The following is a 15663-nucleotide window of genomic DNA, read 5'->3' as shown; positions in this document are numbered from 1 at the left end:
AGGCACAGCTAGGTGCAGTCAAGGCTGCCTGTGAAATCATTTGACTTTGCATCCATGAGATTAGCTTGTATAGATCACTTGAATGATCCTTTTTAATTTAATTCACTGAAGCTGCAGTGAGACTGCCAATCTCCTCCAAGGTGGCTGTGACGGCTTAGTCCAAAATATTTGGGAAGCCAAGGTTGTCTCGTATTTTCACTGCCCTTTGGGAGAGCAGAAGTAAATCAATAAATTCCTTTTTGTTCCCCTTAAGAGAGCCAGAATCGGCCCAGGAGCAAAGGCTGCGGAGGAGAAAGCAACCAATGCCATCTCCAAATTTGACAACAACGGCAGCCGCGATCGGATGAAACTGTCGGACTTCAATTTCCTTATGGTGCTGGGCAAAGGAAGCTTTGGAAAGGTGCGTGGCTGGATGTTCCCAGGACCTCTGCCTGGTCGGATGTCTCCTGGCTTCAAGAAAGCTAGTTAAAAGGTTCAAAAGCCCTTTTCTGCTTAGGAAGGCTTTTGGTGCTTGGGGAGAGGAGTGAGGCAATTAAATATTCTTTCTGCTGTACTGTAATCATTGTTGAGTGACTGTTTTAACTGATGATGCTTTGGGTTTTAATGGTGATTTGATGCTTGATTATGAATTTTCATACGAGTGGCTTCGAGAGCCCGGTGGAGCCTAACAAGGAGAATATAAATTTTAGAGCAAATGAATGAATATGTAGATGCATGGATCAATGACCTGACTCAGTGTAATGTGGCTTCCTGGGTTCGTATAAACTGCAGTCATGCCACAAAGCTTTAAGATCTGATAGATCCTTTCACGAATAAAGTCTCGTGAGAATCCTAGCGCTGCAGCTACACGGCATACACATTTTTTGTGGAGGCACCAGCCACAAGTCCACACCACACATTTAAAGCACATGACTTCCCTCAAAGAATCTTGGGAACTGTAGTTTACCCCCTCACAGAACTACAGTTCCCAGCACCCTTAGCAAGCAACAGTTCCTGTGATTCTTTGGGGGGAAGCCATGTGCAGGGAGGGCCACCAACTTAATGGTTTTAAAAGAGGACTGGACAAATTCATGGAGGTTAAGAGGGCTATCAGTGACTACTAGCCACAATGGCTATACTCTGCCTTTGCGGTCAGAGGTGGCAATGCTTTTTAATCCCAGTTGCTGGAAATTGCAGCATGGGAGAGGGTTCTTGTGCTCGACTCCTGCTTGTGGGTTTTGCACATTAAACACACAAGACGTAACCAGCTGTAAGGTAAAAGGACCCCTGTCCATTAGGTCCAGTCGTGACCAACTTTGGGGTTGCGGTGCTCATCTCGCTTTATTGGCTGAGGGAGCCGGCGTACAGCTTCCGGGTCATGTGGCCAGCATGATTAAGCTGCTTCTGGAGAACCAGAGCAGCGCACGGAAACGCCGTTTACCTTCCCACCGGATGTGCTTTCGAACTGCTAGGTTGGCAGGAGCAGGGACCGAGCAACGGGAGCTCTCCCTGTCGCGGGGATTTGAATCTCCGACCTTCTGATCAGCAAGTCCTAGGCTCTGTGGTTTAACCCACAGTGCCACCCGCGTCCCATGTAACCAGCTGTACTCTTGAATAAATAAGGTATAATATTCATTGTGTCAAATTGTAGATTTCAACGGAAGTCTCATAAAGTTCAACGAAAAAAGCAGAAGACACAGTGGATCAGTTCATTCTCTAGTCAGTTCATGCATTAGGTCCATACAGGTATAAGTATCTATTCCACCTGTCTGTTCATAGAGTCCAATAATCCACATGAAGGGTTGTTACAGTTCCACAGAATCCTTTCACAGAGTCTAAGACAAGGATTTCCGGAATATTAGCCTTGTTTCACCATCCTAGGCTTCATCAGTAGAACAGGCTCATATGTAATATTACAGGATAGTGGATCTTATAGCAAGGGTCATCTAGCCCAACTCCCTGCAACGCAGGAATCCTTTTGCCCCACGTGAGACTCGAACCCATAACCCTAAGATTAGGAGTCCACCAACTGAGCTATCTTGGTGTACGCAACCCCCAGTTCAAGGGTCAAGACAGGAATGTGAAGGGAAAGTCACGTTCCTGGTTTGAAAGTGTCCTGGGGGCTAGGTAGACCGGACGGGAAGGAGGAGAACGAGGAAGCAAGCTTGTATGAACTGCCCTTCTATCCTGAGGCCAGGCAGCACAGATCAGAGGACCATGGCCATTTTGCAGGTGGCGGAGCTTCCAAGATGATGTAAAGCAGGGGTCAGCAAACTTTTTCAGCAGGGGGCCGGTCTACTGTCCCTCAGACTTTGGGGGGGGACCGGACTATATTTTGGAAAAAAAAATATGAACAAATTCCTATGCCCCACAAATAACCCAGAGATGCATTTTAAATAAAAGGACACATTCTGCTCATGTAAAAACACCAGGCAGGCCCCACAAATAACCCAGAGATGCATTTTAAATAAAAGGACACATTCTACTCATGTAAAAACACACTGATTCCTGGACCATCCACAGGCCGGATTTAGAAGGCGATTGGGTCGGATCCTACCCCTGGGCCTTAGTTTGCCTACCCATGATGTAAAGTGTCTCTGAGAATTTGCTGCACCTTGCAAGCTCTTCATCAGCTATTTGACAAAAGCCTGTCAGGTTCCCATGCTTAACTCTCCTCCATTCACTGATTCCCCCACCCCCACCCCTGTTTCCTGCTGCTGGTAGAACATATTTCAGAGAACAGCCTGACTTGGGAGCCAAGCAGTTAACACTTTGGCACCAGAGGCTGCATCTGCAAGATTAGCATTCCCCTCACTTAGCCGGAGAGAGTCAGGCAAAGCTAGATAGGACTCTCAGTGGAGATGGCGCAAACCTGGCCACTGATTTTATTGCACTGGAAAGCCTCGCAGGCCCAGAGAGGGGATGGAGAGGATCAATCAAATTAGAGGTTCCCGTCTTGTGCAAGGAAGGAGAAACAACAGCTGCTTTGAGAGTGTCTTCTGGGGCGACAGTGATGATGAGGACAGTGGGTCCAGGAAGACTCTTCTCTTTTCATTGCCCCTTCAGGGGGGCAGCACTATTTCTTTCTGCAACAGGACTAAGGGCTGAGAGAGGCTGCAGCACCAGCTTACAACCGTTTTCAAGGCAGCTCCGTCAATCGCACTCTTGCAATTGCCTCTTTCCCCCTATCTTCTGGTAAATTTCAGTTCATCGCACTTCTGTGGGAATTTGCAATTTTTTAAAAAGGACCTCAGGGGGAAAAAAATGATCATTTTAAACCACTTTCCCCCCTAATGCACACTTTTTTGGGGGTATGCAGTTTTGGGATATGCAAGACCAGGGTGCAGCACTAGTTGGTCCCCTTTGGGCTCTTCTGAGGCTCTTGCATTCTTACCTTTGTACCCCAAGTTGAATGCAGCTGCCTGGCAGGGCTTTCTGTCCAGATATATAATTGTAGACTTGGAAGGGACCACGAGGGTCATCTAGTCCAACCCCCTGCAATGCAGGAATCTTTTGCTCAGTGTGGGGCTTGAACCCACAACCCTGAGATTAAGAGTCTCATGCTCCACCGACTGAGCTTTGTCCAAAGCCTCCTGCTTCTCCCCTCGTGCGAGTTACTTCTCGCGAGTAAACTGTGCTGTATGCCAGTATCTCTCTTTGGGTGCCAAATCATGGGGTTTTGTCCCCCCCCCATCTTTTACAGTTGTGTGAAATGGTTTGGCTTTCTGCCTGCATGGTGTCGCACATTTGCAAGCTGTACAAAGGCTACTGCATGAAACATGGGCTGCTGTAGCAAGCCCTCGGGAGCCTCTCCCATCCACCTCCCATTTAATTCTGCACTCCAGGAAATGGCTGCCTCTTCCTCTCTTGCAGAGGTTGCAAGGAGCGAACACCAGCCCTGGGCACCGTCTCCCCATCTGTTGGGAGATGTTCACCCTTCAGGAGCCAAATTCGATTGCCTGAGCAGCGTTGGGGAACCATTAGAGAATTATTTACAGTGACTGGAGCCTGCTCTCCGGGGACTGCTTTCATCTTGAAATATAATCGATTTTAATTTTTGTGTTTTACACTCCGGGGAATGTTCTCCCAACACATCCAATTTCTTTTTTGAATGTATCTCATTGCCAGACAGTCTAAAGACCAAACTGGACGTGATGAGTTTGGAACCTGCATGGCTGTTGGTACCAGCTTTAGGGTGGGACATCGAAAAGTGCAGATTTGGATTAGGGCTGCAGGGAGGGGGTTATATAATTCCCCCTCCCCCCAGGTTATTTCCCCCATTAAAATCACCTCCCCACACACCGAAGCTGCCATCAGTCCACAGGGCAAAAGACTTATAAGGTGATACACGAAGTTTTTGTTCTGTGGGTTGTTGTGTTGGTTTGGAGTGAATTTCTGGCAGTCTGTGTGCATGTTTTAGGGCAGGGGTGGGGTGGAAATGCTTAATTTCTGAATGATAACCAATGGTGGCGTTTTGCCCTCTCTTTTGTATGTGCTGTAATGCTTGTTTATGGTCACTAGGTGCCACTATAGAGCTGTGAAACACTGTCTGCAATTCCCAAGCTGTACTTTGAACAAATTGTTTAGGGGCCCACAGACAGCTCCAGGGCTTTCAGGGGCCCTTGGTAGGTTGCTGTACTGGGATTTCTCCTATCTGGATGGGTAGTTCCCTCAGCTGCACAGCCATCTTTGTTTTCCCATAATGCAGTACACTAAAAGATTGGCTCGTCTTTTCAATCTTAAAAATCTTTTAAATGGTTTTTGTAGATCATGCAATCATAGAATTGCAGAGTTGGAAGGGACCCTGAGGGTCATCTAGTCCAACCCCATGCAATGAATGAATTCTGCCCACAGCTGTCCCTGGGTGGGCTCGAACCACCAACCTTCTGATTAACAGCCTGGTGTACTGTCCCATTGTACCACTTCAAAGATCACTGAATATTGTTTTCTGTAGTTTTCAGAAATTTGCCTGGACTTTGGCATATTGATTTCATCTGACACTGTACAGTGGTACTTCGGGTTACATACGCTTCAGCTTACATACGCTTCAGGTTACAGACTCCGCTAACCCAGAAATAGTGCTCCAGGTTAAGAACTTTGCTTCAGGATGAGAACAGAAACCATGCTCCAACAGTGCGGCAGCAGGAGGAGGCCCCATTAGCTAATGTGGTACCTCGGGTTAAGAACAGTTTCAGGTTAAGAACAGATTTTTGTAGCTTTAAAGCAAAGATGCAGAACCTCTATGACCCTCCATATCTTGTCAGACTCCAACTCCCATCATGCCTCATTATTGATCCTGGTGGCTGCAGGGGCTGGCAGGAGTTCACAGAATCACAGAACCATAGAGTTGGAAGGGACCCTGAGGGTCATCTAGCCCAACCTGGGGCTTGAACCCATGACTCTGTGATTAAGAGAATCATGCTTTACCAACTGAGCTGGAGTCCAGTAATGAATCGTGTGATGGATTCTTCAACTGTGATCCCTGCCTTGCAGAGGGTTGGGCTAGATGACCCTTGATATCCCTTCCAACCCTACAGTTCTATGCTTCTGTGAACCCCTTCAGGGCCACAAGTCCCCCAGTCCCCACTGTATGGGATACTCCTAACCAGGCCTCCTCAGAAGTATTAAACTCAAGAGGGCTGACTCCCAGGCAAGTGGGGTTATTTTGCAGTTTTAGAGTTTTATTTTTCTTTCAGCATTTGTCTTTAACTTTTATTAACTAGTGGTGTTGAATATGGGTGTATTTGTGTTACCAAATGAATAAGCTATTTCCGTGACTGTGTACGAATTGCCTATAAATAAATAAGACTGCAAAGTAAGTAGAATCCAAGAAGGGGGCACCAGGCCTAGTAGCCAGTCAGACCACATGAAGCATGAGGGTTGCCCAGGTCAAAGGCAAGACCAGGAATCGGCTCTAGAGCTACCGGTCCAGAGAAGCAGATGAGCAGGCTCAGAGGTTATAGGGGCAGGCTGGATGTTGCAGATAGGAAGAATCCTGGGGCAGAGTGGATCAAAGTCAGGCGAGGTGGTCCAGAAATCCCCCCTACCAAGGTGGCGATCGACTGTGTGGCAAAACAATCCATTTCCAGGGAATATAACGTCCATTTTGAACACCACAGGCCAGTGAGCAGGTTGTGGGGTGGGGGAAGGTGGCCGTGTTGATTTCCAAAGCAATACCACAACAAATTGAAGCAATGTATCTTAATAACTGGCAGGGTGTTGTTGGCATTTTTCGGGAGCCTTCCTTCGGCTTGATTTGATTAACGACGGAAAATTATGTTGGCAGGAAGCTCTGCGGCTCGGGTTTATTGTAATAAATAAATCTGCAGCTTGCCACAACTGGTTTAAAATATTAGGGGGACAAGTTATTCTACACAGGGGAAGAGGCGTGGGCTGGCTTGCGGGGCAGCCAAATCAGCAGGTGAGGGGTTGCCAAATGGGCATGGGTGAACTTCTTCAATCTCACTCACAGAAGGACAGGCTGGAGCAGTAGAGCACCTGCTTTGCATGCAGAAGTTCTTGGGTTCAATCCCCAGTGGCATCTCCAGGTAGGGCTGGGAGGGAACCTGCCCCAAATCCTGGAGAGCCACTGCCAGTCTGTGTAGATGGACCAAAGGTGTGGATGAACAAAGGCTCTGACTCAGTATAAAGCAGCTTCCTGCCAACCTAGCAGTTCGAAAGCACGTCAAAGTGCAAGTAGATAAATAGGTACTGCTTCGGCGGGAAGGTAAATGGTGTTTTCGTGCACTGCTCTGGTTCGCCAGAAGCGGCTTAGTCATGCTGACCCCCTGTACGCCAGCTCCCTCGGCCAATAAAGCGAGATGAGCACTGCAACCCCAGAGTCGGCCACGACTGGACCTAATGGTCAGGGGTCCCTTTACCTTTTTATGTTCCTGTGTCTTTTGGAAAGGACTATAGCTGAGAGCTGCTTTATTGGATTTTGAGTTGATTTTATATTTGTATTCTGCTTTTGCAACAACAAATGTTGAGCTCAAAGCAGCTCACAATATTCACCATAGCATTAAAAAAAACAGCAAGCATTACAATCACTATAACATCAAGCATAGCAGCATATGAATAAAGCAAACAACGAAGGAATGAATGCAATTCAATAATGTCATAGGAATTCAAAACATCACACAGAGCTGCTGAATGCCAGCCCTGTGCCAGATGGCATCCGAACCATGAGGACTAGTGTCTTGCAATACTTTTAGTGGAAAGCAGTAGCTCTGTGGTAAAGCACCTGCTGCGCGTTAATAAGTATACAAAAAATTCATCGTTTTATTTGTACGCTGCTTTTCCACACACAAAGTCACATTCAAAGGGACTTACAACCAAGACAACAGGAATGCATTCTGAATCAAACGCTGGAAAACAGTTTTGCAATAACATGATAAAACAACAACCCTATAGCAAACATAACAACAGGCAAAACAATAACAGCATTTCCAGAATCTAGAAAGAACAAGATTACATTAATAACCCGACAGCAAAAATGACAAGGCTGCTTGACAGTTCCACCTTGGTCCTAGGAACACCCCTCTCATGATGTTGCTCACAGTCCTTCTCCTGCAAGGCTTCCAAGGACCTCCCCACCCCTCCCGTGATGTTGTTACTTTGGCATGCAGAGTAGCAGCCCAAGCAGCAGCCAGGAGGTCTGCTCATTCTCCATCTCCCTTGTGACCACCTTTGTCTTCCTCCAGGTGATGCTCTCTGAAAGGAAAGGGACCGACGAGCTCTACGCTGTGAAGATCCTCAAGAAGGACGTGGTCATCCAAGACGACGATGTGGAATGCACCATGGTGGAGAAGCGGGTGCTCGCTCTGGCCGGGAAGCCCCCCTTCCTAACACAGCTTCATTCTTGCTTCCAAACCATGGTAAGGATCCCTACATGCTCACACACTTCTGCCCTAGATCCTGCACAGTTTCCAAGCCAGCAGTTCTCACATTCCAGCCCCCACCACTCACCACATGGACTACTTGAAAATTGCTGAGGGTCTTGGCGGACCACTTAATGGTTTTTCTGTCTGTTGAAGAAATTGCAGTGAGCTGTGCTGGATGCTAGGTGATTTGTAATTGAATCAAGATTAAATGCCTCCGTTCTAGCCTCCCATTAACTGTGCTGCTAATCCCCTCCACTCCTTTCAAGGGCCTCCTCCCTTACTCCTGCCATATCACCAACAAACTCCCCTCCACCCCATCCATCTAACTCACCTTCTGGGCAGAACACCAGGTTCCAAGAACCACAGAGTAGCCACTGCAATTACTCATCTTCCCACAAGCACCACATGGTCCGTGGACCACAGTTTGGAAGCCCCTGATCTCAGCTGAACAGAGAGCATCCTTGCCTTGATCCCAGGCAATGCCGCCAAGCGATCCTGGACAACATGGGGAAGCTTAGGAGAGATGGGAGGAACTGTGTCTTGCTGGTAAGAGGAGCTGGAGATGATATGTTGGGGTATTCAGTAGATGGTGGGGGCTAAGGGAGCCCAAGGCAGAGTGGGTGGAAGGCAAGGACAGAGGCTGTGGCCATAAGGAGGACTAAAGAAGGGAAAGAGATGAAGAAAGGACCACATGGTTCTACTGACTGGGGTTGGTGGGAGTTGAACTCCAAAAACAGCTGAAGGGCACTACATTGTGGCGATCTGCCCTAAAGCAATGAATCATCCGGAACATCCGGTCCAAAATAAACAGAGGCATTGGGGGGACCGCTTGCAAAGGGAGCAGTCATTGCTTCCACAACTGTTTGGGGCTGGCTGCAGATAAGGAAGAGGAGAGGAGGCAGCGATAGGCACAGCACAAGGCCCGTCTTTTCAGGCTTCCTACAATGAGCTCGGAGGATTGCCCTGAAATGTCAGCCAGCCATTTGGCTTTGCAAAAGGCGTTTTGCTGCAGCGGCAGGCAAGTGGGGCTGGGCCCTTCTCTGCGCTCGCTAATGAAACTCCTGCATGCAGCGAAGCTTTTCCTTTTGCACGTCTCTCTTTCTGACATCTGAAGTGTGTCGGCAGAGGATTAGTTCCCGGAGACCTGCCTGTAGCTTAGCGGTAATCATATTGGTAACGTAATCAAAATTTGTAGCAGAGGGTATTATCAGGTGCTGAGTACAAAGCGCTTTGATTTGGAGGAGAGCAGTCTCAGCCAGAGCTGCTCTTCCCATTTGCTGGCAAGGATGAAAATCTCAAATCTTCATCTCAAAGGGAGAGAGAATTAACTTTTTTGCCCAGGTGTTTTGGGGCCTCTGGATTTGCCTTCCACTTGCTCCCGAGTGACCCTCCTGATCCTGGATAAAATGAGAGTGGATTAAATGTGCGCACCATCTTTCTTCTCCCAAAAGGAGATCAGAGCCTCTACAGTCAAAACAAAGACTGCAGGGAGCTGGCTTCCCCCGAGACCTTGATTCATCTAGCTCAGTATTGTCCACACTGACTGGCAGCAACAGCTCTCCAGTGTAGAGATGGAGGAGAAATCGCCTCAAATCCCCACTCAGCTCTGAAGCTCACTGAGTGACCGGTCATTATCTCTCAACATAGCCTCCCTTGCAGGGTTGCTGTGAATGATAAAATGGGGGTTGGGGGACATGTGTGCTGACTTATTTGTTTATTTATTTCATAAAAATTCATACACTGCTTGATTGTTAAAAAACAAACCCTCAAAGCAATTTACAAAAAGGTGAACCAATAAATTTGAGGGGGAAAGTGAATACCGTATTTTTCGCCCCATAGGATGCACCGCCCTATAGGACGCACCTAGTTTTTTTTGGGGGGGAATAAAGAAAAAAAATGTATTTCCCCCCCAGGCATGGGGCTGGCGCGGGGGAAGCCTGAGCTTCCCCTGACCCCAGCCCCCAGAACAGCCTGCTATCCGCAAGCCTAGGGAGCCGCGCCGGTCTCCCCAGGCTTGAGGAAAGCTGTGCGAAGCCTGGGCGCACTGAAGAGGCTTCGAAATGCAGGCAGCTCTGCGCAACCCTCTGGAGGCCGGCATGGCTTGGCACCGGGCTCCGGAGGGTCGCGCAGAGCTGCGTGGAGCCCAGGAGCTGCGCGGACCCCAGGAGGGCAGGCAGCTCTGCACGACCCTTCGGAGGCCGGCGCGGCCGGGCTCTGGAGGGTTGTGCAGAGCTGCGTGGAGCCCGGGAGCTGCGCGGACCCTGGGAGGGCAGGCAGTTCTGCGCGACCCTCTGGAGGCCGGCGCGGCTTGGCGCCGGGATCCGGAGGGTCGCGCAGAGATGCGCGGAGCCTGGAGAGCGAGAGCCTCTCGCTCTCCAGGCTTCAGCGAAAGCCTGTATTCGCCCCATAGGACGCACCCACATTTCCCCTTCATTTTTGGAGGGGAAAAAGTGCGTCCTATAGGGCGAAAAATACGGTACTTAAAAACATACAAAAAGCTTGAGCTGCTAAAAGGAAAATCGGATCTGTGTTGCTGTGTACATGCAACTAAACATATAGAGGCACCTGTGTGTTTAGCCCCATGGGACGTACAGCAGTTCCAGAATGGGCAATTTAGATCAAGAAAACAGACTTAACCCCCCCTACCCCCACCTTACTCATACACTTTTGCCTCAATCCAAATTACACGTTCTCACCATTCTCTAATATATATATATATAGAGAGAGAGAGAGAGAGAGAGAGAGTTTTTCATTAATACAGGTAGACGCGGGTGGCGCTGTGGGTTAAATCACAGAGCCTAGGACTTGCTGATCAGAAGGTCAGCGGTTCGAATCCCCGCAATGGGGTGAGCTCCCGTTGTTCGGTCCCAGCTCCTGCCCACCTAGCAGTTCGAAAGCACGTCAGAGTGCAAGTAGATAAATAGGTACTGCTCCGGTGGGAAGGTAAACGGCGTTTCCGTGCACTGCTCTGGTTCGCCAGAAGCGGCTTAGTCATGCTGGCCACATGAACTGGAATCTTTACGCCGGCTCCCTCAGCCAATAAAGCGAGATGAGCGCCGCAATCCCAGAGTCGGTCACGACTGGACCTAATGGTCAGGGGTCCCTTTACCTTTACCTTTACAGGGATCTGCTGACTGTTCTCTGGGTGATTTGCAGGACATTAGGGCCAATAGGGCACTGCCCCCAGCAACCCTACTCTGCACCCAGGCAACACCCATCTGCCTGCTGTCTTACTTACAATCCATTTAGAGGGTGTCCCTGGCTGCCAGCTTCCTCCTCCTTGGTCTCAGTGTAGTGGCTTGTAGCACTCAGCTTCTGGTTGTCATTCGCTCTGGTGCCACCTGCTGCTGGCCTCCTTGCCTCCTGCCCTACCAGTCCCAATGGGCACTAGCCACCTCTGGGCTTCTGTTACATTTCACGCCTCTTTCTCCTCTTCTCCTCTTCTCCTCTTCTCCCCTTCTCTAGGACCGTTTGTATTTTGTCATGGAGTATGTGAACGGCGGCGATCTCATGTACCAGATTCAACAGGTTGGAAGGTTTAAGGAGCCCCACGCTGTGTAAGTTGGATGCTCCCTAATATAAAGCTCAGAGGTCAAACATGGCTTGGGGGCCCCATGGGGCAAAGGGTCTCCCTTGGGTTATGGGGGGTGGGCAGGCAGATGGACTTTCTCCCTCCACACTGGATGCCCCATGCAGTATTAGATAGCAAAGCTTTCCGTTTCCATATGCCCCCCTTCGTTATCACTCTTCTTCTTCTCTAATCTTTACTTGCAGGTTCTACGCAGCTGAGATAGCCATTGGCCTGTTCTTCTTACATAACAAAGGAATCATTTATCGGTAGGTGAGCATGCTTTCTCTCTCGGGCTTCTAGAAAAGGCAGCAGCAGCGGCACCTCCCCTCCTGTTCGACAGGCGATTGGCATTGAGGGTGTGCATTCAAGGCTTTCCGCATGGGGACGTGGTTCCTGGTGCTCTAAGAAAGCCCCCAGCTTGCCTTTCAGGTGGCCATTTGGCCCTCGTCCATGGAGTGCATTTCCAGCAAGCAGAGCCAAAGACTTCCGAATGCCAGTGCCTTGCGAACAAATGTGGTGTTTTTTGTGTGTGTGTGTTTCCCCCCTCCTGGATTCTGTAGGGAAGCCGGCTGATCGAGCATCTTTGAGGCTTCCCTTTGCTCGTGGTCTTAAATCTCGGTTTGCTTGACAAGCCACGGCTGGCAGCTCGCAGTGCGGGGAGGGCCCGGCGCTGCCTCATCATTGACACATAAAGCTGGCACTTCAGAAGTGATTTGTCTGGAGTCTTGCTGTAAAAACCTGCCATTTGCTGTTTGGCTGCTAAACATTCCAGGACGAGGCTTTGGAAGGCTCTCGGCTGCTAGGGTGCCCAGAGCAGTAATCTATGCAGAAGGCATTATCCCACCCACCCCTGATTTCACTCCCCCCTTCCTCTTCTCTTTGAGTAGCCCCCCCCCCCAAAAAAAATGCTCAGCAGCCTTGGAGAACATCTAGCTCCCTCCTGTAAACAGCTGGCTGGCTCTGGGGAAGGCCACCAGGAATTGTGGTGGGAGAGAGACAAGTGTTTGACATTATAGCATATCGCACCACCACCCCAACGTTTGACAGATGGAAAATAAAGACGCTGTGGTATCACCTGTATTTATCATTTTTTAAAAAAGATTGCTGCCTAAGGCACATTTCTGAAAGCTCTGCTCTGCCTTCTGTATGCTGTTGTCTCCGTTTATTCCCCCCTGGCCTGTACCCCATTGAAGGCAGAGCTTTCTTCTTAAAGGTACAATGGAATGATGTTGTTGTCCCAGAAAACGGCGCCAAGAATTCAAAATCCATGTCATTGGCTACTGCATGAGTACAATGGCCAGCTGTTCCTGTCCATGTTTGATGTATCAGTTGCTCAGTTTGTGGGGTGCTTCAAAATGCAGAGTTATCTATACAAAACGCTGCTAAACAACTGCAAAACCTTGGCACAAATTTTGGGGTTTGTAGTTAATGTTAAGTACAGTAAAGGTAAAGGACCCCTGGACAGTTAAGTCCAGTGAATGGTGACTATGGGGTGCGGCACTCATCTCACTTTCGGGCCGAGGGAGTCGGCGTTTGTCCACAGACACCTTTCCGAGTCATGTGGCCAGCATGACTAAACTGCTTCTGTCTCATCGGAACACCATGCTGGAAGCCAGAGTGCATGGAAACACAATTTACCTTCCCGCTGCAGTGGTACCTATTTAGCACTGGTGTGCTTTCAAACTGCTAGGTTGGCAGGAGCTGAAACAGAGCAATGGGAGCTCACCCTGTCATGGGGATTTGAACCACCGACACCCCCCCCCCCCCCGATCAGCAAGCCCAAGAGGCTCAGTGGTTTAGACCACAGCGTCACCCTGTGTTTGATGTATCAATTACTGCAAAATGCGGGGTTTCACTGCACAACACTGCACAAAAACTGCAAAACTTTGGCACAGGTTTGGTGGAGATTCCAAATTGTGGGGGTTCTTAGCTAATTTGCCTGCTGCTGTGCATGCAGGGGCCCTGGAGACAAGGACTAACCACCCATCCACCACTCAGAGATTTTACTTCTAGTGATGCCCAGCAGGGAGGAAGCTGTCACCCTAAAGACTGACAGCTCTGGCAGCCCTTGGGTGTGCATGTGGGGAGGGGAGTCCCCTCTTTTGTTTTGCAATTGCTATTGCTTGATGAGAATTACCGTAAGAGCATTTTTCTTTCTTAGCAGAGCAGAACAGACAACCTTGAGACTTGCATTCCCACTGTGATTTTTGCCCCCATTGTTTGGTGGTGGTGGTGAGGGTGTTTCTGCCACATCAAAGGATCAAAGGACTGATCCTGAAGGAATTCATGCCTCATAAAGAAGGTGACACCTGCATTGGGGAGGGGCAAATAAGTCCCTTCTTATTCCATCCCCCTAAAAAAAGGAACATTATGGAATTGCAGGAGTCATTCCAGGAGTGGTTTGGGCTGGGAAGAAGTGAGATACCCAGGTTTGTCTGCATGCTATTATTCCATGTACAAGCTAAAAATACTGGGTGCAAAAATTGAGGGTTGCTTTTTTTATTTTAAAAAAGTCAAGTTTCTAGTCCATATGATTGATTGCCAATATATGGTTTAATCTTATTTGTGGGTGCATAGAAATAACTCATGCTTGTTTTCATTTATTTTCCCTGAGAAAAACAAAATTGCAGAATGCTTAAAATATGCATAGCATTTGTTTGGCTTTCATTACTGAACTGGACAATATCCTTTGGGTTTTGAAGCAATAACAGGGCAAAATAGCCAATGAATCAAGGAAATAACTGTAGACAAATTAAGTCATGTTTTAAACCCGTGGAACCGTTGTAGAAATGCCAGATAAATCTGCAGTATGCCTGGAAATTCTGCATTTTGTTTTTAGTTTCTATTATTTTTTAACTTTTCTGTGTTGCATTATACATGAGACCCAAAACTGGTGTTTAGATTCTAAAAGCCGAACATCACAAGACATCCAAACGAAAACAGTTATAAATTGGAACTAGTGGTCTAAATCCAGCACAGATTTATGTTTAGTTGTTGCCTGACTCTGTGTTGGATTTCAGCCAGTGATGTAGCAATCAAACACACCAGCAGCGCTAAGCTATCACAATGAACTGGCCTTGAATGAGCCAGAAACCACAACTCGGGTGGCCAGATGTCCTGTTTAGCAGAAGGCTGCCTGGTCCAAGTTCAGCTCAAAGAAGGGATAGTGGTGGGTAGTTGGAGCTGATGTTGCCCACCAACAGTTGAGGCCTGGAGAACAGACCAAACAGGCCCCAACCTCACTGGTCAGCTTGCTTTCTGTTGCTCTGGAGAGTAGGACCCAAATCAATGGATTCAGAAGGCAAGAAAGGAGATTCTGACTAAACACCAGGAGGGTAAGAGCTGTTCAACTGTGGAGCAGACTCCCTTGGAAGGTGGTGGACCTTACTTCATTGGGGCTTTAACCAGAGGTTGGATGGCCACCTGTCAAGGATTCTTTAGCTGTGATTCCGTCATTGCAGTTTGGATTTAATGACCCTTGGGGTCCTATCCAACTTTACAGTTCTAGGTTTCTAAGTCATGGAACTCAGTGGGTCATTATTATTCTTTTTATAGAGTTTTATTAACACTTTTCAGAATACAATAAAAGACAAGGTAACCTACACAAAGGGATGCGGGTGGCTCTGTGGTCTAAACCACAGAGCCTAGGGCTTGCCGATCAGAAGGTTGGCAGTTCAAATCCCTGCAACGGGGTGAGCTCCCGTTGTTCGGTCCCAGCTCCTGCCCACCTAGCAGTTCGAAAGCACATCAAAGTGCAAGTAGATAAATAGGTACCGCTCCGGCGGGAAGGTAAATGGCGTTTCCGTGCGCTGCTCTGGTCCGCCAGAAGCGGCTTAGTCATGCTGGCCACATGACCCAGAAGCTGTCTGCGGACAAACGCCGGTTCCCTTGGCCTATAGAGTGAGATGAGCGCCGCAACCCCAGAGTCGTCCGCGACTGGACCTAATGGTCAGGGGTACCTTTACCTTTACCTAATCTACACAAAGAATAAAGAAAGGAAAAGAGATAGACAAATACAAGATCTTCTCTCAGAAACGTATCTTAACTTTTTTCCCCAGACGGAAAAAGATATTTGTCCCTAGCTCTCACCTGGGAGCATCCCTATCTTCTCCCAGCCTCTCACACTGAGAGATCTCTCTCATTCCCTGTCTTTCACACAGGGTCCTTGAGACTGTTCATCAAGTGGATGTACTCAGGACACATTTAGGTGTGCCCTGTAGCTGATCATGG

At 48.5% G+C, this 15663-nt stretch overlaps 1 protein-coding gene across 2 annotated transcripts in view; it reads left to right on the top strand.

The window, feature by feature from the left end:
* Positions 1-15663, top strand: part of PRKCB (protein kinase C beta) — a 186593-nt gene that overhangs the window by 119261 nt on the left and 51669 nt on the right. For both annotated transcript variants that reach the window (XM_081840640.1, XM_081840639.1), the window contains exons 9-12: positions 254-400; positions 7683-7856; positions 11328-11419; positions 11637-11699. In XM_081840640.1, the coding sequence (XP_081696766.1) occupies positions 254-400; positions 7683-7856; positions 11328-11419; positions 11637-11699 (476 nt within the window). The remainder of the gene's footprint in view (positions 1-253; positions 401-7682; positions 7857-11327; positions 11420-11636; positions 11700-15663) is intronic.

This window comes from Podarcis erhardii (genome assembly GCF_964252035.2).
Source record: "Podarcis erhardii genome assembly, chromosome: 14".
NCBI lineage: Eukaryota > Metazoa > Chordata > Lepidosauria > Squamata > Lacertidae > Podarcis > Podarcis erhardii.
Note: the sequence above shows the minus strand (reverse complement) of the source record. Positions and strands in the feature narration are given on the sequence as shown.